Source organism: Cygnus olor, chromosome 8 (genome assembly GCF_009769625.2).
Source record: "Cygnus olor isolate bCygOlo1 chromosome 8, bCygOlo1.pri.v2, whole genome shotgun sequence".
Lineage (NCBI taxonomy): Eukaryota > Metazoa > Chordata > Aves > Anseriformes > Anatidae > Cygnus > Cygnus olor.
This window is the reverse complement of record NC_049176.1, coordinates 29,033,769-29,055,585: the sequence shown is the minus strand read 5'-3', so window position 1 is coordinate 29,055,585 and position 21,817 is coordinate 29,033,769. Positions and strand designations below refer to the sequence as shown.

The 21,817-nt window shown below is 38.5% G+C and overlaps 1 protein-coding gene across 16 annotated transcripts in view; it reads right to left on the bottom strand.

Annotated features, from left to right (window-relative positions):
• The window catches only part of FGGY (FGGY carbohydrate kinase domain containing), a 280,231-nt gene that overhangs the window by 30,148 nt on the left and 228,266 nt on the right, over window positions 1–21,817 (bottom strand). For 14 of the 16 annotated variants that reach the window (XR_005822049.1, XM_040565659.1, XM_040565652.1 and 11 more), the window contains 5 exons: window positions 16,378–16,485; window positions 12,959–13,020; window positions 7,740–7,887; window positions 6,007–6,081; window positions 2,253–2,373 (listed from right to left, as the gene is read on the bottom strand). Coding sequence is in view for 14 of the 16 variants with exons in the window: in XM_040565659.1 (XP_040421593.1) it covers window positions 2,253–2,373; window positions 6,007–6,081; window positions 7,740–7,887; window positions 12,959–13,020; window positions 16,378–16,485 (514 nt within the window). In the remaining 2 variants the exon portion in view is untranslated. Of the gene's footprint in view, window positions 1–2,252; window positions 2,374–6,006; window positions 6,082–7,739; window positions 7,888–12,958; window positions 13,021–16,377; window positions 16,486–16,573; window positions 16,593–21,817 lie in introns of those variants that run through there. The other 2 variants (XM_040565666.1, XR_005822050.1) reach the window with 2 other exon arrangements.

Genomic DNA, 21,817 nt, shown 5'->3' with positions numbered 1-21,817 from the left:
GAAGGAAGATCCAAAGTGAGCTCTGAGTAACTCCTACAGAGGAAAAAGGCAAATACATGCTTTTGAAAGTGGGAAATAAAATTAATGTAAGAAACAACTATGAATGCAAAGTAAATTCACCTTCCATCCCAGGCATTCAGTTACATGATGCTAACTTCGCATTGTTCCACCAGTTAAAGCTGCTAACGATCATTTTTCAGTAACATAAAGGTGCCATGGTCCTTTTTACATAGTTTCTTCCTATAGATAGCACAGGCAGAGTAATGGGAAAAGAAAATGGGTACAGCAAGTGATTGTTTGATCACTGGAATGCCTACTACCAGTGAACTAATGGAGTTACAGCCTCTCTTCAATTTCTCTGGATTAAACCAAATGCATCCACCTTAAAAATGAGAATGGAGGATCAGACACTTGAGCATTCCTCCTGTTAAGACGGACAACGGCTCAGGACTTGGGTCAACTTGGAACAGATGCAGACAACCTAAAGCTAAAGCTTACAGCTCCATGGCTGTTTGCCAGGCATTGAAGCAGAAAGCAATTTTCAGCATGCTCTAAAATTTACTGCACATTTCCTGCATCACCAGAATGAATGCAGAACTCTTACCAGACAAACAAAAAGATCAAGATACTTTTTAAGTGCCCTACAAAATTATCTATTGGATGTCTGCATGGCTGAGTCATGGGCATTTGCAGCTAACAATAATATATTCAGATTTTTTTCTTTTTGTGAAAGAATGGGGGATTGATCCTGGAATGTTAGTTATTTTATCTGATAGGCTCTAATGAGTTCAACACAACCAAGAGCATTTCAGTTAGATGAACTCTGACATCTCTTGTCAGTCACAGATTTTACAAATGGGGGAGAATTCCAGACTGCAAAAAGGCCTTTTTGTACTGGATTGTACTCGGCCATTAGTTACAGTCAAAGAACTGCTGATTACATTTTAATCAGAATACCTTTTCACTGATCTTTTATTTTACGCATCAGGAACCAGCATCCCAAACTTCACATGCTGAAATTCACCTAAAACACTTGAGTCATGTAGGGAAAGGTATGCACCTGATAACATTGTTTTTCTGAGTGTCACTCTGACTACAAAGCAGTTAGTGAATTTTAAGGTCAACGGGCATTACATTTTTTGCTTCTCCATTTCTGTTTTCATCCTAGCTAAGTACATAAAGCATATTTTCATCTTCCCTCCTGCATCAATGTTATGAAGTGTGGTTTGGTGTTAGGGCAAATCAGATTGCAAACTAAATGCCCCAAATCTGAGCATTACAACTTTATCCATGGCAGCTCAACTGGTCTTAATTTGAAATATACCCAAAGCACACATCACTTGAAGTTCCTCTTAAGTCCTTCAAACTAAATTTTGTTATTTTTTCCACATTTTTTAAAGTATATTCAACTGACTCACAGGTGTGCTAAGATGTCCAACACACACAGGCTAAGGGGAGATGAGAAGTACTGGGCAAGCCTGAGACCTCCTCCTGTAATGAACCATACCCAGGACCCTCCATCCATCAGGAGTTCTACAAAATCAAATGGAATACCATGCAAGAGCAAGGATCCAAAAACTGTCCCCTAAACTATACTAATGATAAAGACACGGACAATTTGGAAAGGAATAGTTCTATACAGTGGAAAACGTCCAGCATGAGCATGAACAGGAAGCTCCACAGAATTCAAATAGGATGAACCTGTTAGAGGTTTTAGTAGAAATAAAACACATCTCACATAAAACACCCTCACCAAGTGTACTCTACAGTATCCTCATCTAATCAAGTTCCTGTAATCTGTCTGAAATGAATAACTTCTATAGAATGGTTAGAATAGATTTATAAAAATCTGATAGTGAGAAACATCCTGGACATGTAATTTATACCTAATAGTTTTAAAAATTCCATACAGATTTTTTTTTTTTAATTCTAATACACTTTCTTAAAAAGTCTTTAAGGCTAAGATCCACAAATTGGACATCATGCTGGAGATTGGCCTCTCTAGAAGACCATTTTCTAACAATATGAATTATGGACTTTTGTTTGCACCACATCTTTGTGTTATTCAAGTATCTTTAAATTTCAGGAAGTCCAGTTGTGCAGGAAGTAACATTTCATTACAATATTTTTGGCCAACCAGCAAAATACAGTTCTGTATAAAGAAAGTATTTATTTTTCCAAAGACAAAGTACTTAGCCACCTAAAATAATAAAATAGTTTACACTCCTTTCCCCACACTTCCTCTAACTTACCAGTAATGTCAGCGTGCATCTGCACGAAGAGAGGGTTCTTGCTCAGCCCACCACAGAGAAATAGGGTGTTGAGATGATGCCCTGCAGCCTGCATAGTTTCCAAAATGTGTCTTGTTCCTAACTTCAAAAAGGGAAAGATTAAAAAAAAAAAAAAAAGAACACAACAGATGAGCACAGGAGAACAGCCACGGGAACAGATCTTAAAGAACAATGTGCTAAAAAGTAGGATAGAAACTTGCAGATACTAACTGACCCCAAGCAGTAACCTGAGGCTGGGAAGGGACCTGTAGGGGCATGGACTCAGCTTAGCTTTAGCCAGTAAATGACATCGTAATTAAAAACAAGAAAAATCGAACAGATGGTGCAAAGAATTGGGAAGTACATAGGCACAATGTACAACACTACAACAAGGCACACACTACACTACACTACACTACAAGGCACAACAACACTACATCCTTGGGATGGCTGGAGAATGGAAGAGGCATCTACCAGTCTACAGTGGCATGGGGAAAACGGGCTTACAGGGAAGTACCTACAAGGGTGAAGGCAGTGATTATGAGAAGAGACAGAAATGGGCACCAGGAAAAACTGACGGCACTGATAAGCAGCTGGTCATCACCATGAGCAGTAGAGTACAGAAAATATTTCCATACCCAGAACTAAACCCTACGTGGCAAAGACATTCTCACCAAAACGCTTATTTACTTTGTAAAAAAGCATCTGAAAATTACTCTTTCTATAGAGATCTCAATTCTGGAGCCAAATGGCAAAACAGAAGAAAAAAATAAAGGCAAATGAAAAACCTGTATTTTCTGTCTTTTCAGCAAAAAGGAAAACCTGAAGAATTTTCTATTGGCTTAACTATTTCTCTTGGCCTTTGCCCTTAGCAAAATAAAATGTTCCATTTTATGTCTGGATTAATTGAAACATGTCTAAAATGTGAGCATATTTTTAAACTTTTCATTTAGAAGTCTCCATTCTGAGAAACTCAAATTAGAAGATTTCAGTGTTGTGCTCGGTAAATGATGAAAGCAAACACTTTGCCATTTAAAAAATATCTTTGCTTTTCAGGCTTGCTTTGTATGCCTCCCACTATTCACTGAAGTCAACATTTTTCCTCTTACAAGAACATTTTCAGTTTCTTTGACAAACTATTTGTCCCCCCAAATTCCCAGCTCTTTATAACACCCTGAAAGTTAATTTTGAAGTAGAAACTTGACAAAATGCCAAATTCAAGCCAAAATTTTACCCAAGCTGACTGTTGGTATGAAGACTCCTCAAGAAACACAACATGGTCAAGTTTTCACAAACCATTACAGCATAAAGTTTTCTTTATAACCAGGTTTTCTTTAAGCTATGATGCGAGTTCACTAAGAGGTCTGCAGCCTGCTATAAATTCTTCTTAAATAAAAGCTACTGAAAATTGAAACTAGCAGAGTTTCATCAGACTGGAGACATTTACTGTGAACGACTGGCACAACCCAGGACAGGTCTTCAAATATATTTTGGTTTTTAAGGCGAGTGGTTATGAGGAACTTCAGCAGCCGCAACACCAGCTGACTAAATCCATCACTTCCCTATTGACACAGAGGGCTAATTTCCAAATCACACAGCCGCAATTTTAATTATGGAAAAATAAACTACTCAAGAAAGAGTCTGTCTCCTCCAAACTGGCTTGACGGCCACAATTATATCTCTGATCATGTTCTCATCGGTCTAACTGTTGCATCGCGTTTTGGGATGAATAGCTGCAAGGATATTCTCTTCCACTACTTCTGATATTCAAATTTATGAACAACTTCTCTCACAACATACACATGCCAAAGACCCTGAGAAATGCTGTGAAAATTATTTTGTGTTTACCTGCCTGGAAAATTGTATTCACAGAGCAATTTAAATTAAAGCCAGACTTATTTCACTGTAGGGGGAACTAATTTAATCCTGGATTGGAAAAAATGCAAATTGAGGGGCTTCAAATGCAAATTTCATATAAAAAAGCGTCTCCTGCTGAAAAGAAAACTAAAGATTAACATTCTGTGGGCAGGCCTACACTTTTTACAAGATTTTTGCTTGGGTTTAAAGTCCATCTTGCACCACTGAAGACAGCTAACGGTACAGGACTGGGGCTGTCCTGAGCAAGAACTGTTTCCTTCAGCAAAACAAAGCTAAAATTGGGAGTAAAATTAAATTTCCTAGGCATCACATCAGCAGTTAGTAAATGTATCGAGTGAAAACCAAGTCTACTTCTGTCTACTTTCTAGTTACTGTTTCAGTAGCGTTTACAGAAAAATCAACTTCTGTGAACTTACAATGAAAAGCAGCGTATGACCTTTTTATATTAAATCTAATGATCAATGCAATTAACTATCAAAATGATCTACAGATGCTGAATTTCGAGTCAAACACAGTGTTCGTGTTTTACAATAAAATGTGAGTTGTATCGCACAATGAGATAATAGGTGACTTTCCCAGGATTTCCAGCTGAGAAGGTTTCCACCTCATTAGCACAGTACAATACCTGAGCACCTGTTCGATACTGGGAGGTTTTGTTTTCAGTTTCTTTCAAGGCAGTATCAGTGGCTGGCATTGTTTAAACTCTCCTACACATTCTTATTTAAATTGGGGGATTATACCGAAGCATCAGGTAAACCAATCTGGATTTAAAAGGATCGAAACTGACAACAATCAATCCCAGACTCACTGTTATTTGCTGAAGATGGAGGGTTAACACATAAGATGTACAATTCACAGTAAATTTACAGCAGCCGCCCACCCTCCATCCCAGATGGCTGACCCAGCCTAGCAAAGTTGTTGTTTAACCAGTAGAGGAGTTTGGAAGTTTTCCAAGTGAACAGAGTTTTGTCAGGAAAACTCCCCAATTCATCAAACTGTTAATGTTTTGCAAAAACACCTCAAGTTTAACAAGCTTTTTAAAAAAAAAAAAAATCACAAAAAGGATGTCAGAGGAATGTCAGCTGCAGTCACCAAATGCCTGGGGATAGCACGCCCCATTGCAAATACCCTGCACCAGTGTTTCAAAACAACTTCTTTGACCCAGGTTTTCATTTCAAAATAGAACTTCTTGTGAACTGGAAATCGTGGGTTCCAGAAAGTCTCTCATCTGAGAAAACTAAGGCAGAAATAAAAGTATTTCAATAAAATTATCCATCTATGCATGTTAGCAAACATCTGTGTTGTTCTCATAACGATTGTCTCTCGTCTGCTTTTACAGAAACACAGCCATAGACTGGAAATGCCATGTACAAGACAACTGCTTGCCTTGCAACAAGGGAGGAATGAGATCTGGTCCATTCAGTCAGGAGAGCTACCAGCTGAACCACTGACCCACTCCAACTTGCTGCGGTGCAGTTCTGGCTCATTGATCAGGCAACACAGGGAAATCCACAGATTTAGGAACAATTTGAAACTCGGGCATCTTAGGGGAGAGCAAGTTCCACGCCCACGATGTCAACACTGCCCCTTATACTATCAGCCTCTATCCTCACATCTACATCAGACACAAAGGTTCTGAATTGTCATACAAAAACTTCTTGGGGAACATATTCTCCACACTCTGTCTCCTACAGCAGGGAGTCGTCACCAATGTGGGTAAACAGTATCTTGCTCCTTTAAGAAGTCCATTAAGTGAATTCAGCTATTATTAGAAATCTGTTTAGCAGAAGGGAATGATCAGTCCGCCACAGAACATGAGACAATTCATTTATTCTTTTATGCACTTAAAATGGCTTACAGCAATGGCTTGAATCGTGGCCAAGTAGATAAGGGCAAGTTCATCCAGACCCCGAGACAATGTTAGTCCAACAACCTGCACAAAGATAAAAAAATAAAATAAAATAAAATTACAAATCCAGCCGAGGTAAAACTCTTTATTTTCTATGGTTTCTTGTTGTAACAAGTTTAAGTGCTAATTCTAAGCCCTATTTTTGTAAGCTGTACACATAATATTATGTTAAACATGTTATTCCTGATCTGGGGAAGAACCACATAAATTGCTCTTGCCCTTGCAAAGAAATAAAGAACAAACAGCATATTGTGTGGGATTAGAGATAGATTAACTCTGACAGTTTTATTTTATGACTCAGACATTGCTTGTGAATGTATTTAATGTAATAATATGAAAATGCTATTACATAAAAATAAGTTTTTAAAAGCACTTCTCCCTCTCCTTTCCAAGCACCCTAACGCTGAAAGACAATTAATAATTAAATACCATATCTTAACCTCCTTTACTCTGACATAAATCAATATTGCACTGTAGTTACTCTGGATTAATATCAACATAGGCAAGACCTGAGTGCAGCGATAAATGTGGCAGAGAAAATGCACTGCTATTACCAATATTTGCGTACAGCCATCATACCAAGAGAAACTCTGATTCTGCTGAAGGCTATGGTTCTTCCATAAAACAATGCAGGTATTAATAGGACCACACAAATATGTAAGCTATCTGTATTTTTTATTGTTTCCCCCGTTTGTAGTTTAAAATATGTGGCAGTACTTACAACTGTCCTTTTATACCTCAGCCTCAAATACAGCAAATTTTGGTGCTGGAAAGTAGCTTGAGATACTCACTTCAAGGACAAGATGACATTTTGATATATGTTTTTGCATTAATCACTAGGCATTTTGATACCATCAAATTATGCCCTTATGACAGCTTTCTGTTAAGACCCTGCACAGTAACATCCTGGCCTGCTATCTAGCCTATCTATCACCATGACGTTCAGTGAAAAGAAACATCCAAATGTTTAAATTGGGGCTGAAAAGCTCCCCAGCAAAGGATCTCTCTGGTTCCAGACTGCAATGCTCTGAAAATTTCCTTGTACAGAACATAACATTTCAAGCCCCTTGAGTTCCAAAAGTAGCATTTTGAAAACCACAGAAGATTGGGTTTAGCTTTGAACAAAGACGTATGAAGGACCATGCCTGCATATTTCTTACCATCTATGCCGATTTTTAACAAAAAGCAAAGGAGCTTTTCAGTTTCTGTTGAAATTTACCACCCAGCAACTCTAATAAAGTACCTTTACTGAACATTTAACTTCTTTAATTAAGCAATCTCTCTAGAGAACGTTTCATTCATTTCCCAGGTAAGTATACTCAAATTTGTGCTAAAACTCATTACAGCAGAGATGCAAAATCAGGTAGGGAGGTGAGTTAACAACAAGTGTGAGCACTGCTAGTCAGTGTTCTGAAGTGTGATTCCTGGGAAAGATACTGGGAGACACACTCCTCATTTTCAGAAAATAAATGTGGCTGTAGTGATATCTGAACTATAATAATGATCTCTGGTTTTCTACTGAAACATAAGCACACTTCAAAATACAGCAAGAAACCCAAATCCTATGGGATAGTTTAAATAGCTGAGGAGGAGTATGTTCAAAATTGAAAAAAAAGCTTCTTCCAGATTTTTTTTCTTTTTACCCTGTATTGACCTCTTTGCAAAGACAGGCTGTTTCTTACCATGCCCTTTAGTGTCAGATCTGTTAAGGGAGATCTGTTACCATGGAAATCTGGCCAAACATGTAAATCAACAGTGAGGAAACCCACAGGCAAGGATTTCTTAATCAGATCCAGGTGACTGTTCAAGTATGTATATATACTTTGAGCTCTAGAAGAAAAACAAGTTGGAAAAAAAGTGGGGGAGGTTATTCATCAAACATAAAACATTTGTACTACTATCAAATGCAGAAAACCCATCAAAGTATCCCAAATCCCAAAAGTAAAACAAAGGGGGAGAAAGACAAAAGTCTCTGCTTGCCAAGCTCATGGCATTGCAGAATGCAGGCAGTGGGGCTGGCTTTCTCCATGTCCACCCAACAGATGATCCAAATTCCTCAGGTCTGTAGGATGAGGGAAGATACTAGATGCTTGTGATCTTGAGTTTGTACATTGTCTCCTATGGGCCTCTAGTCAAGACAAAGTAGTCTGATATTTTGTGCTTTGATGCTGCTCGGCTCTAACAGAAAGGTGCTGACACTGAAAGAGAAAGCTGGAGAAAAGAAAGCCGAGAGAGTTACGCATGTTTAAAAATTTCTCCAATTAATCAATAGCACTAGGCTTTCAGCCTTCCTTTTTTAAACCGTAATTATTTCAGTATGTGTTATGACTAAAATGCAGCAGTAAGGGTGGAGGAGAGAAACCAAGTGGCTGCTATTTTCGGGCGGAGCCGAACATGGGCCTAAATATGATTGTATCTAAGTTGAGATACTACACCCAGCTCCACAACATTCACCAACATTTTCCTGGACGACCAGTAATCTTAGGACTAACAGTGAATTCTTCAGTGCTTTGGCTTGCAATAGCTCTAGTGACATTCCATTTAAAAAATGTTGCAATTATGCTCAGAATATTTTTTCAAACACTCATACTATCATAAACAGATTCGTATATATTTTTCAACTCCTTGGAAATCTCCAAGTGGGGCATTTAATTCTAGACATGTGGGTCAATAACACATCTAACCCTAATTACAATTGATTAGTCATTGTCTCATCCACTGTAGACCCAAACAGTGATATTCATTTAGCCTCTACATGTATATTCAATCACACACTAATGAGATCCCTAAGGGAATTTGGCATATGCTTTACTAGTTTGACTTCTGACCTGCTAGCAGCTGTATATTTATACTTTGCATTCAACCATTCAGCTACATGTTTTTTCAATTATACCTTACCATGTGTATGCTATCAGAGGATATCATTCAAACCGAAGTACACTTGGAAGACATTAAAATAACTAATTCACATCATTATTCACATACTTTTAAATGTGCTTTATGTGTCTTCCTGGACCTGAATGATGATAATTTTGAGGTCACAGTCTTTTTTCTTTCTTTTTTCTTTCCTTTTTTTTTCCCTTGTGTAGAGGTGGCCCTACTTTCTACATCCCTAAAGACTGAGCTATATGCATTATGTGTAAGGACAAAGTCATTGTATTTCCAGTCTAACCCAAGGTTTGACCATTGAGAAGAAAAAGAAAGGAAAGTTTCACTCAACCAGAAACCCACTAGAAATCCCAGCTTCCATCTGATCTCCATGCTGCTTGATTACTCTTGCAAGTGTTAGCCATTCGTGCCACTCTGACAACCAGAATGCAAGGACTGCACAAAACAAGCTGAAGTTCAGCCAGTTATGCTTAGGATCCAGATAACCTTGGAATTACACTTTTTCACACCTTTTCCTCTTTTTGTCTATATATAGATGTGGGTTTGAGGCACTATATTTGGTCTGAGTGATTGGCAAAATCCTTAATTTCCTGCTACTCCAGTTTCTACCAAGCCTGCAGTATTACACCATAAGCTCTCTGAAGCTTTTTCTATCCAGTTCCAGGAGATGGTATCAGTAGCAGCTGGATCTGGTTTGCAGAGCTAGGCACAAGCTACTGCTCTTAAAAAGGAGCTATGTTGAAAGTGGAGAATAAGAAATCAATACAAGTTTGCCCAGGGTTATGTTCTTATTAGGGGCATGATTTCAAAAAGCAACTGAGTTTGGTATTTAATCTGTTTAAGAATCCTGGAAGGTGTCAGCTTGCATCTTTGAGGAAAAAATCTAGAAATTTTAGATTTTCAAATCTACAAAAAAAGGCTACAAAAATCTATACATATAGAAAACTGCCAAATATTACAATGTTCTGCTTGAAAGATCCCAGAAGAGCTGACAGATATTGATACTTCCCTGATTTTTTTTTCAGGAGCCATTAGGTGGGGAAATGGCATCAAAAAGTGAAGGAAAGCAAATTCTGTACCAAAACAAAGCTCTTGACAAACACAGCTCAACACCAAAGGGCATATAATCTTTGATGGCAAACAGTTGGACCCTTTTTCCATCAGAAGATTAGAAACTGTGATTCTAGGAAACATAAGTATTTAAATTTTAAAGCATAAATGATGGTGTTATTTCTTTGATTTCCTACTCTAGACTACATATACTGGATTTTACTGTATGTGATGGGTAGATGTCAGACCAACACAATATATAGAGTGAAGACCAAATGTGTTATCTAAACAGAAATTTCTGCAACTCACTGAACTGCAGGGAAAAAAAAAAAAAGAAGCTTTAATGTTCACCGAGTATGTCAATTAGTTAGACCAACTGCTAAATTTACAGCTGTCCGGACAATCCTCATGTAACTCAACCCTCTCCAGTTCCAGTAAAAGAAGGGAAAAGAGAACATGGGAATAGGACTGGGAGGGTTGCACAAGACTGGTCTTCAGCACGAGTGGTCACTGGGAGCTGGTTTCTGGCAAGCGCATCTAAGCCACTCATGCCCTAACAAGTTACCACAAATCAGCTGAAACAATGATAAATGCAGCATGCAAACTCTTGCTCCTGGTATATGCAAAGGAACAGAAATCTGCACAGTGAGGCTTCTGAGGCCAGCTGCTCAGCAGGCAATTTGACACTGCTGAGCCTACTTGTTTGCAGTGTTGGGAGCCTGAAAGGAAGGAAAGACAGGCTTGGGAAGACAGAAGTAGGCCGCAAATAAGAGGCCTACAAATCTGAGGTCAAAAAATATATTTTTGACCTCAGATGTTTTTCCTTGAAGTATCCAGATAGACCTGTGCTTTTTGTCACTACAAAACCAGCCTAACTCTTCCCAGTGTTGCACCTTGCATGGGAAGTAAAGGGAACATGCAATTGCACACGTAAGTATGGAATTTATTTTCTTTCAGTGACCATTCACAATTGCGGGGCAGATATAAATTTCTACACCAAGAATATACTAAATATAATATAATAAAAAGAGAGACTCTGAAATATTCTGCTGAGATTTCCAGGCACGTAATTTATCACCATCATCAACAATCCTCCAAACGAGACACTATGTTCTCATTAAGTATATGACTTAATGCAAGTAAACACAGTCCGAAGTCTGGGCCAACACTGTTAGTGAAAAAAATGCATCACACTTGTACAGCTACTGCTATAGTCCCTAATATAAGGCTACAGTTTGTGTTCAATATGTAGAAAGAAACTCATACGGAGAAAAAAAAGTTCCCGATTTTTGTTGATTCAAATTGAATTATTTAAAATTTACAAATATTTGAGAAGGAGAAGGAGAAAGGGGATGGCAGAATTAATAAGAGACTGGTTTACTAAGTTTATAGCTATCAAAACATTTCATTAGGAGTGTAATATCTGGAAAGCATTATAAAAATACATTGAATAAATGAATATTTATAAAAATTTTATAATCCTTTTAATAAAATATTACAATCTTTTTATCAATGCTCTGTTTCACAGTTTTACTTACCGCAGAAGACTCAAATCCAAAGTTATGATACCACAACCTCAGATAACATGGCTTTCTCTTCCCGATATTCTGTATTTAGTGGCCTATCCAGATCACAATCTAAACTCTTTGCACTATGAAATCAGTTGTGGTCAGTCAGTATCAGACCCCAGTATAGACAAGCAGGCAACTGCATACTCTTTTTTTTGTTTGCAACACACCAAAAAATGGTTTCTCCTGGCATTAGAGACCAAGCTAATTCTTTGTCTTAAGCTTGTGCTTCATATGGGGGTTCGAGAAAAATGGCCTGGAAGCTAAAATTTTGGAAAAAAACACCCCACAAGCAGTCCAGATCAATGGTTATTCCAACACACAGATTCATTTGTTTCCTGATTTTCTTTTTTTAAGAACAACAAAGAGAATTCTAGGAAGCATGAATCTATTCCATACTGAATGAAGTCCAATAGATTTCTGAGAATCCTGGTCAAGTTCTTAGCAAACAAATAAGACACTGAACATTACAAAGCATCAAAGGGTCATCCAGAGAAACCAGGTAGCTTTATCTCCCCAGGAAGGACTGAAAGTAACTGCAACTACATGAATTTTAATACATATCTCAGGACTGTCACTTGTCTTTTAGACCACAGTGATAAACTGGAGATAAAGTGGAAAACTTGCTGTTTCCTTCTTTGGTCCAAGGAAGAAAAAGAAATTAAAGAGAGAATCGATTTTTCATCCAATGTGTCTAATTGTTCAGTTAAGATCTCTCTGGGAGTGATGTGAACCATGTTAAAAGGAATCCAAGCCAAAATAATCTCAGAACATTCAGATCCCAAAGAAGCGTCTGAACTGTCCTCATCCACTTCTAAAGCAGACCAAACTAAAATTCTACATCTTTCATATTTGTGTGCTCAAGGAATCCTGGAACTCCATGCGAATATCTCCTACATCTTAAGCTTTGTCTGAAAATTTATCCTGGCTTTCTGTGTTCTATTTTTGCTGTCATGCGGGAGTTTCATACAGTGTCTATACTTTCCTTTATATGACCGTTCCAAAAATATTTAATAATCTATTCCTAATTAAGCCCTATCTCATCCATAGAGCTTAATATGTCAAATAAAGACACATCATTAGCTCAAGATGCTCTGCTGAACAGCGCTGATGCTTCGGTACCAAGAAATATGCTGGGTTGGATACAAAATACGCTGAAAAGCAGGATGTTGGTATCACCACCTAGATACCCTGAAGGTATCCGAGGAGAGGTTAAAGCTTTGATCTCTGAGCAATCGCCTGGGAAGCCTTTGTAAATACTTCCAAACCAGTATCGCTCTGTTGATTCCCATCTTCCAGAATATGTATGTAGCCCTGAAGTTTCTCAGTGCTGGGAATAGAGTGTATCATCAATTGGTGAGGCAGGCAAGTTACAAAGAAATAAGAACAGTGACCTGGCTGCGGCTTTTGATTGTAATTCCAGGAAGGCAACATGGCCTCGGACCACATGCTCTATCTGAAAAAGAGGAAAACAACATTTATGGAATGAATACCTCTTAAAAATTCCGTCCTGGAAAAGCGCAATGCAGTTTCATAACTTAAAAAAGACGAGAGCTTCTAAATTACTTATGAGGTATTAAGTCCTCGTGAAGCTGATGGCAAAACTCCCACTGACATTACTGGATTCACAATTTGGCTTAAGAACAGTAAGTAAAAACAACTGTATAGCAAAAAAAGGCAACATGCTAAGCATATTGCTCCTGAGTCAGAACAGCAAGCTGAAAGGATGGATTTTTTTTCCTGTCCAACAATATTTGAGAGTATGTCCTCTAATCTCTCCTCTTGCTTGTGTGCATACCCTCACTGGAATTCTACCAGGAGCGTCTTCTTGGCTGAAATCCCTACATCTTTCTATATCACACTGTTAAGATAAAACACAAGGTGTATTGTCATCCTGATAGATGCTCCATATGCTCATTGCAGGAAACAAAATGTTTCCCCTACAAGCAATTATTGCTATAAAAAAGCTCAATACAGGCTCTGTCTGTACTAAATTTTAAATCATTCCTCAACTCCAGGATGGCTACCATTATTCACAAAACAAAGTATCAGGTAGAAGTACATGGACTTTTAATACTAATTCAGCAGGTTTTGTGGCCTTTTTATAATATTCTATCAGAGTGACCATAAAAGCTAAGGAAGCAAAACTAGAGCTACTCAACTGCACCGACTATGTTTGGCAATACCTACTGGCAGCAAACCACATTAGGTACTTCATTTTTCACTGTATGAGTTTAGGCCTTAAATAGTATAGCAAAATTTTTATAATGAAGCATATGCATCTGAACATAGGAATAAAAATAACGTATGCCTGTTCCTTCTGAGATTTACATCAAAGACAAAACTCAAACATGCAGATGCATTAGAAACAAAGCTCTGGCCTGATATTTTCAATATTGAATAATCTCTGGAGAACACAGGAGCAGCTCATAAATTCAGAAATAATTCTATAAATAAGTATCATATATATGTATGTGCTATGAAAACACTTTACACAAAAATGTTACAGTAGTTACAGACATTTAAATGCTCTGAATTCAAGACATGGCCACATGAGGGTTGCATACAGAAACTCTTTTCTGCTATTCTTTATTTTACAGTTCGTAATGATATCATGACATCCTTTGTCTCTGTTATGCCATATCTTTCTTTCTATAAATTAAAAAAAAACAATAAACTTTTTCAAAGCAGAGTTTTCAATTGTCCATTTGGACTGTATGTGAACCAATGTTCAAAATCCAGCAGACTTTTTCATAGCTATATCAATAAAAAATTAATTAGAGATTTTTAAAGGGAAGTATATCAGTTTTAAATTCAACAGACAGCTCCAATTTCATTAAAATAATTCACCTTTGGGCATAGACCAAGCAGTGAAAAGAATCCCAAAACATGTCCAGAAGGTAAAAGCTTGAGAAAGCAGGAGCTTACAAAGACTATAGCTTTAAATTGTAATGATGCTGAATGTCTATCCTCCACGCTAGTGTGCACAGACCGTTTCTTCCTGTGGCTCCTCATGTGTTTGTTGTACATACAACCTCAACAAAACCACATTAAATATTCTAAGAATGTTTCAGTAAGACAGCTTCCCTAATATACCTAATATTACTACAGTTGACTTCTGCTATGCATCCTGACAAGTAAATACATTTTTCCAGCAATTTCTTAAATGACTCAGGAGCACCTTGTTCTCTGGTACTAGAATGGAATCCAATAATTACCAAAAAGGTATTTTGAAATCATCTTTTTGAAATGCCCTAACATAAAGCTCACAGTACATTTTAAGTGTGGAACAACCATATGCCAGCTAACAGAGAACACTGACTTGCTGTATCCTCTCTAGAGCTTAGTTGAATGTCTCCACCCACTTTGGGTTAAATGCATAGAGACATCTCTGAAAGTGTTCCTACAAAGTAATGCACGAGATTTGCTGTTTTCCCTTTGAAGTGGTTTGTCATGAGCAGTAACTAAATTTTACTTCTGGTTGTAGCAGTTACCTACAAAATGGGACACTTTGGTTCTAGCCCCAACTCGATCTGAAAAATTTAACACTTGCACATCCCACCTACTGAGAGAGTGCTTTAGCCATGAGGCTAAGGGTAGCCAGGTGCTGGGATGAGGATCGGAGGCTGGAGGGGAGGAAGAGGGCTGACTCTCCCACTGAAGGTGTGACACTGTGCAGACAGGAATGTAAGACTCACATGGCCAAGGACCGCACACGGGAGGGAACACCAAGTCATAGCTCACCACTTAGGGTGTGTCTGAGCTTCCTGATTCAGGATTATTTCTGTTCCTTGTTCAGTGATTGTTTCATATGGAACGCGTAAATGCAGTGATGCCCAACTCCGCTACTTCCTGGACGGGTACTCGGAGCACAAGGCTTTTTAAAAGGTAGGTGGTGTTTGGTCTGAGTAAGACAGCAATTATGCCTGCAATTTGTGAAAGGCCAAACCCACCTGTACGCTTCATGAGCTTACAGAGAACACCCGCAGGACTGGGCCCTGCTTCCTGTAGTTTCTCAATAGGAGCCTGGCACCTTGCTGCTCAGGGCTGGTCAGCATTGAGCGAGCAGGGAGCCGCATGAGGAGCTTTAGAAGCTTTTGGGGTTAAGCAGGCACCGAGTTCTTGTTGACACTTTAGGACTCAAGCAGCCAACGTTTGCCTAAATACTGTTTTACACACCTAAGCTTTCTTTAAATTTGACTTCAGTGTTTTAGATCTGAGTGCCTCCCTCTAAATATGAAAATTCACTTTTTGAGGATCCACTGTGTTTTTTTCTTTTTATTGATAAATTAAATTAACCTAACACACTCAGACTCTTTGCACTCAATGGAAGAACTGAGGTGACAATGTATGCAGTATCTAACTAGACAGGATAGCATGTCAATATATCACTACTCTGTCCATACAATACATCTTTCATTTACATCCATCAATGAACAAGTACAATTGTTCTATATAACAAAATGTGTAATTTTCTTTATCTCAAGGTCTATCTCAGCTTCCTGCTAACATAAAGAATGAATGCCTCTTTGCCTCTAAAATTATAAAAAAAATCATCACAGTCACCATAAAAGGAAAACATGCCCCTAGTGCTCTGTCCTATATATAATTCCCTACCAGTATGAAAATGAACAGGCTGTAAGGACATAGCAATCACCTAACTGTTTACTGCTTTCAGCAGCATGGGTTTTCCTATGATCTTGCAAAGATGTTTCAGGCAAAGCTCTGGCTTAATTGGCAGTGAAGCTATACCGAATGATGGCAGTGATGGCAGCTAGCTCCCATCTTGGGGTCTGTGTCTCTACACACTTACCAGTTTTCCTGTAGCACTCTGACCTCCTTCATTCAACCACAATCCAGGTACCATAGCAGAGAAATAAGGTCCCCAAACACCAGGCACAAAAATGGGTGTTTCACTGACCTGGAAAAGTAAGAAATAGCCTTAGTGAGCCAAACTACCTGTCCGAGTCCAATACTGAAAACGATTTTTGTTTCTGCACTGAAGTCACCAACATGAGTGGAAATGTATAAGTACAGATTTACTCTATGGAGAATGTGGAGAAGTATGTCCCCCATTGGCATTTAGACAACACAACACAGCTGCAGTTATTGATTGCACAACTCGTATTTCTCCCGCTCACACCCATTTACACAACAGCTGGGTCTGGCCAAGCCAAAGAAGAAACTTTCAGGAATAGGAGCTGTATTTTACATGGAGAGAGAAAATGCCTTGCTTCTCCAGAAAAACACCTTAGCTAAAATGAGCATTTGGATAAAACACTCTGTGTTAGACTGTCATCAGAAAACAGAGCTAACATTATCATTAGCCAGTGTTTACAGAGTGCTCCTCCTGTATGTTTTCAGAGTTGAGACTCAAGGGGGGAATCCAGCTGACAGAGAGGTTTCCTCAAGAGCTGCCAGCTCTTGCCTTGCAGGTGCCTTGGGTGGAAACTGCAAACCTGGCCTGGGTAAAAGGGGATTTGCTTGTCCTAGCCGACAGGAAATATTTGCCTGGATCAGCTTTAGATTCTGCTTCTTACTTAGGCTTAGCATTACACGAAACGTTCCTTCCTTCATATCTGTGAGCCCTTTCGTTAAGGCAGGTATCGAAGCACTTCCCTTCAGGAAGTGATGTGCTATCCCCACGTACAGCGATGGCTTGTTCCTATACAACACTTCAGTGGCTACATCACTCAGGATGTGGGAGACACTGCTTCATTTCCTTTCTCTGCTTCAGAAGATATCTATTAGCTGTTTATAAGGGTGAAAGGCATTTTCCTTCCTCTGCTAAAGCTGTTCCAGTTTTAAAAGTCTAGACAGATTTTCTAGACTCACATTCTGATCCAGAAATAAACCATGTGAACTGCAGGAGGTTCAACAAGTCCAAGTGCAAGGTGCTGCACTTGGTCAGGGCAATCCCAGACCTGAGGTCAGACTTGCAGAAGAAAATTCTTCACCATAAGGGTAGTGAGGCTCTGGAACAGGTTGCCCAGAGAAGCTGTGGATGCCCCATCCCTTGAGGTGTTCAAGGCCAGGCTGGATGGGGCCTTGGCCAACCTGATCTATGGGGTGGCCTCCCTGCCCATGGCAGGGGGGTTGGAACTAGATATTTAAGGTCCCTTCCAACCCAAGCCATCCTATGATCATATGAATGGAACAATGCTTTTCTGTATTTAGACTTTGTTCTTCTTTAGCAAAATTCTAGACTCCTTAAACGATGCCTGAGGTTTGCTGTTAATTTCAATAAGGCAAGGATTTCATGTAAAAATAGTTAAGGAGCAGTAAATAAAAATTCAGCCCTGTTTCTGTTAAACTCAATGCACATTCTCCTTAAACGGGCCAAACTTTAAAGACAGTTTTTGCTAGCAACTGGGGAATATGTGCTAAGATGCAGTTTACTGGCATTTGTGCATCCCACATGTTTAGTAAATATACCAGCAGCAGGGAGGTTTCTGCACAAACAATAGTCTTCTCCAGCCACCAAATTGCATTACAGCTGATTCTTGTCATGATGTTAAGTAGAAGAACAAAGCAACGAAAATCGGTTTCCCAAAACATCCCTACAGTTTCAAGTAATCCTGATTTCTCTCTGGAATGTGTCTAACAAATAGGAGAATCTTTCTCAATGCTCCCCTATCAGCTCTGGTACCCTGTCTTACTTTCGCTACAGATGTACGCATGCACATGTGGCTGTGTGTCTGCGTAACATTTTGGCTGACTAAACCCATTAAAGAGCAAGAATAGCTGCACTGAATTTAAAAAGGCATTTATGACTCCAAGTGGACAAAGCTACGTCAAAAACATTGCAAAGACATTTGGTTTTGTTTTGTTTTCTCTTAAAACTACAAATTAATACAGCTTGGAGTTTTCAACACCTCTATTGGGCAAGCCTTCTCTTACAATTTCAATAACAAAATGAAGTGCAACAGAAATTATTGACTAAATGTTTCTAAAATTTAAAGTCCTAAAATAAACTGATTTTTAAACCAATTCCACATCACTGACCTTACCGAGAACACTACATAAGGTCAAAAATGATGATTGCTATCTGCTCTGAACTGGTGTTGGAACTGTGATGAGGACCCTAGCATCACCTCATTCCCTTCCTATGGCCATGGACACAACACATCTCTGTACAGGTGGGAATGAACTTTTAGAGCAGAAGGGACTTGGTTTTTTGAAGTCTCCTCTCAAAGTATTTTTGATCCAGCAAACTTTGCAGTACTCTGTAATCTACTGTGACTTGTGAAGGAAGAATCTAGCTACACCACATGTATCAGGCTTGAAATCCAACTGCTGCATAGTGTGAATAGACCAAATATTCTAGGGATATTAAAGGTACAAAGATGCTTTATGAACACATAAGAAGGCATAAATACCAATAAGGATAGTACACTTAAAAAAAAACCTCTTTCTTCTGTCATTGCTCCACAATTTACCAAATTGGTCTGTGTGTCTGATAAGAGTTAAAGGTTATACTGATTAAAGGACCAAAGTGCCCCTGGAGCCAGCACTGGCCTGGTATTTTGGGCACCCACAAGAATTTGCCAGGACAGGTATTTCCATGCTGGCTCTTTGCAAATTACACTGAGCCTTTCCTACCATCTTCCTACTGACATACCATTTGTACACATTCCAGCAAACTTTCAACGCGTATGCAGAGCAAACGAGGGAGCTTTGTACGTGATGGACATAGCTAGTGGGATACTAGGTAATCATTTTTTTTCAGCTGTAGGAACTCCCAAACAAAATAAAGAACATTGGCTGTCATGCTTGGATTTATTAGTACTGTATGTGGCATCATTAAATTTCCTATTTCCTCCTTTCACTTAAAAAGTTTAATCCACATTTTGCAGACAACATGGCAGGTAGCTTAATTCTGGGTTTTGATGTGCATGGTAAGTGAGAAAATTGGGAAGTAACTGACTCCCAGAAACAGGCACATCCTCTTTGAAAAGCAATAGGGTGAACATTCTTCTGCAAATATATGCGTAAGAGATAGCAAACGGTTTCCATTTCCCCTCCTTGAAATAATCTGGACGACACTTAAGTTTTTCAAGCCATGTAGCAGCTGGCATTTGTATTTTCATAATAACAAGTCTAAATTCTATTTGAGTATACATACCACTCAATCCCACTAAAACACATGACTAGACATAAGCGTAAGGTTGGAGAAATTGTACAAAGTTTGCCGCAGAACCCAGAGTTTTAGGTTTGCCCAGTTTGCCAGACTCGGTTATTTTTGTTCCACTAACACCATGTCCTTTTCATAGTTTTCTACTGCCTTCAGGCATTCTTAGGATGATATAGATGGATCAATGTGGTGTCATTTCTTTCCTTTAATGAGCTTAAGAAAATCCTTAATCTTTTTAGTAGAAAAACAACATCTGTTTTAGATTTATGGGCAATTGATTTTTATTTTTAAAGCAAATAAGAGATGACATCCTTCTTTGAAAGTTAAAATTTGTATTCAAAAGCAGCCTCAGATTTTCTTCCTTCTATTTAACTTAAATTCATCCTGTAACACACTCCTATTGTGAGGCACATTAACGTTTATTATTTTTTACATATAGAGAAACTGGAGCACAGAGAGGGTAAAGTCACTCGCCCTCTGCTAGATGTCAGAATGCACTCTGCACAATTATTGCAGCAGGCATCAGAAGATGGGAGATGAGAAGCATTTGAACCTATGCACATTTTGAATCATAAGCAGCATCTATAAATATTTCATTTGAAAATATTCACACAGGGACTATTGCCCCATCTATAACAATGCTCACTTACAGAAGTGTTATACTCCCTGACAAGCAATTCCTCACACTTATTCTAGCTGTGGATAGGGAAGAATTCTTTTGTGCAGGAAAATATCACCTTTCCTTGTCTCCCCAACATGTGCATTCCTACTTGCTTAGCCCTTCATTTCTGTTGAGATGAGCATTAAACAGTTCCAAGATTTCTGTTCATTTAAATGGAAAAAGAGAAGTTCAACATCTGAAAGGGAAAAGAAGGAGGAAAAGGTTCTATCTGGGAGGATTTAACCTCAGTGTGTGCTCTACAAAAGATCATACTAATATGTAAGATATGTAAACATATAGAGCAATCAGAAACAAATGAAATGATGAATTCAGTTTAACCGTATTCAGCTGTGGTGCAACTGCCAGAAGGCACTTCTTGTTATGAATAGATCATTTGGATGAGTTACAGACCAGATTTCTACCCTGGCGTGTGCTAAGAAAATCTATGTCAAACTATCTAAGATCAGAAGGCATCACCAGCACATCTGGCAGCCCACAGAAATGAAAAATGTCTTTAAAATATATAATGGCTATATAGGACCAAGCTAAAGTATGAAAGAACCTGTTTAAATGTCACTAATATGAGAGCCATAATATATTTAATTTAGTTTAGAGGGAGAGGCAAATGGGAAGGGCTAAAACAAAAACAGAAAAGATCCACTTCTATTGCAAAAAATTATGTCAAAAAAAAGCTCTGCTTTCTACTTATAGGCTAACTTACAGCTCATGTAAAGGAATCAAAGTCCGCGCGTTTAATCCAAACTAAGTTCAGCTTTCTGAACTGTCATTCGGGACAAGGAGTGGAACAGTACGCAGACCTTTACAGAGGAGAATCACCTAGGCACACAGCCATTCCATAAAGTGAGCAAGTTGCAATGTGAGATTTGTTTTATTGAGCTTTGTTTTGCTAGACTAGCCATAACGATCAGGCACATGCTTGTGTTTCCTCCTCAGTTCTGTGTAAATGTTAACGGTAATCAGAGACAAGATAAAATAAAACAGGCCGTGCTGGAGAGGGCATGAATTCAAACAATTTTCTTCCTTAGATGACACCTTCTGTTGCGGTTAAATTCCTTAAAACACCACTATTGGAGAACATGGCTATTACCCGAAAAATAAACCTGTATATTAAGGGGGTACACTGCTATATATGTACATCTTCCATTTTCATTTCTTCTTCATAAAAAGGCCATTGGGTCTCTGATATCTGTCAACATTCTAGTATCCGTATCAGCTTCTCTATTTACTTGCAGTATGACACACAGAGATAAAATCAAATTTATGTGGAACTATTCCTGATTTACACTCATCTATCTAAAAGCAAAATTAAGCCTTCACTCTACCATCGCAATTTCTTTAAAGTAACCATTTTCTAGTGAGAAGCTAGGTCAGAAAATTTGTTTGAAAATCATTTCACTTATCAACTTCTATAGCCAGAAATTCAGAATAACGGCTGCT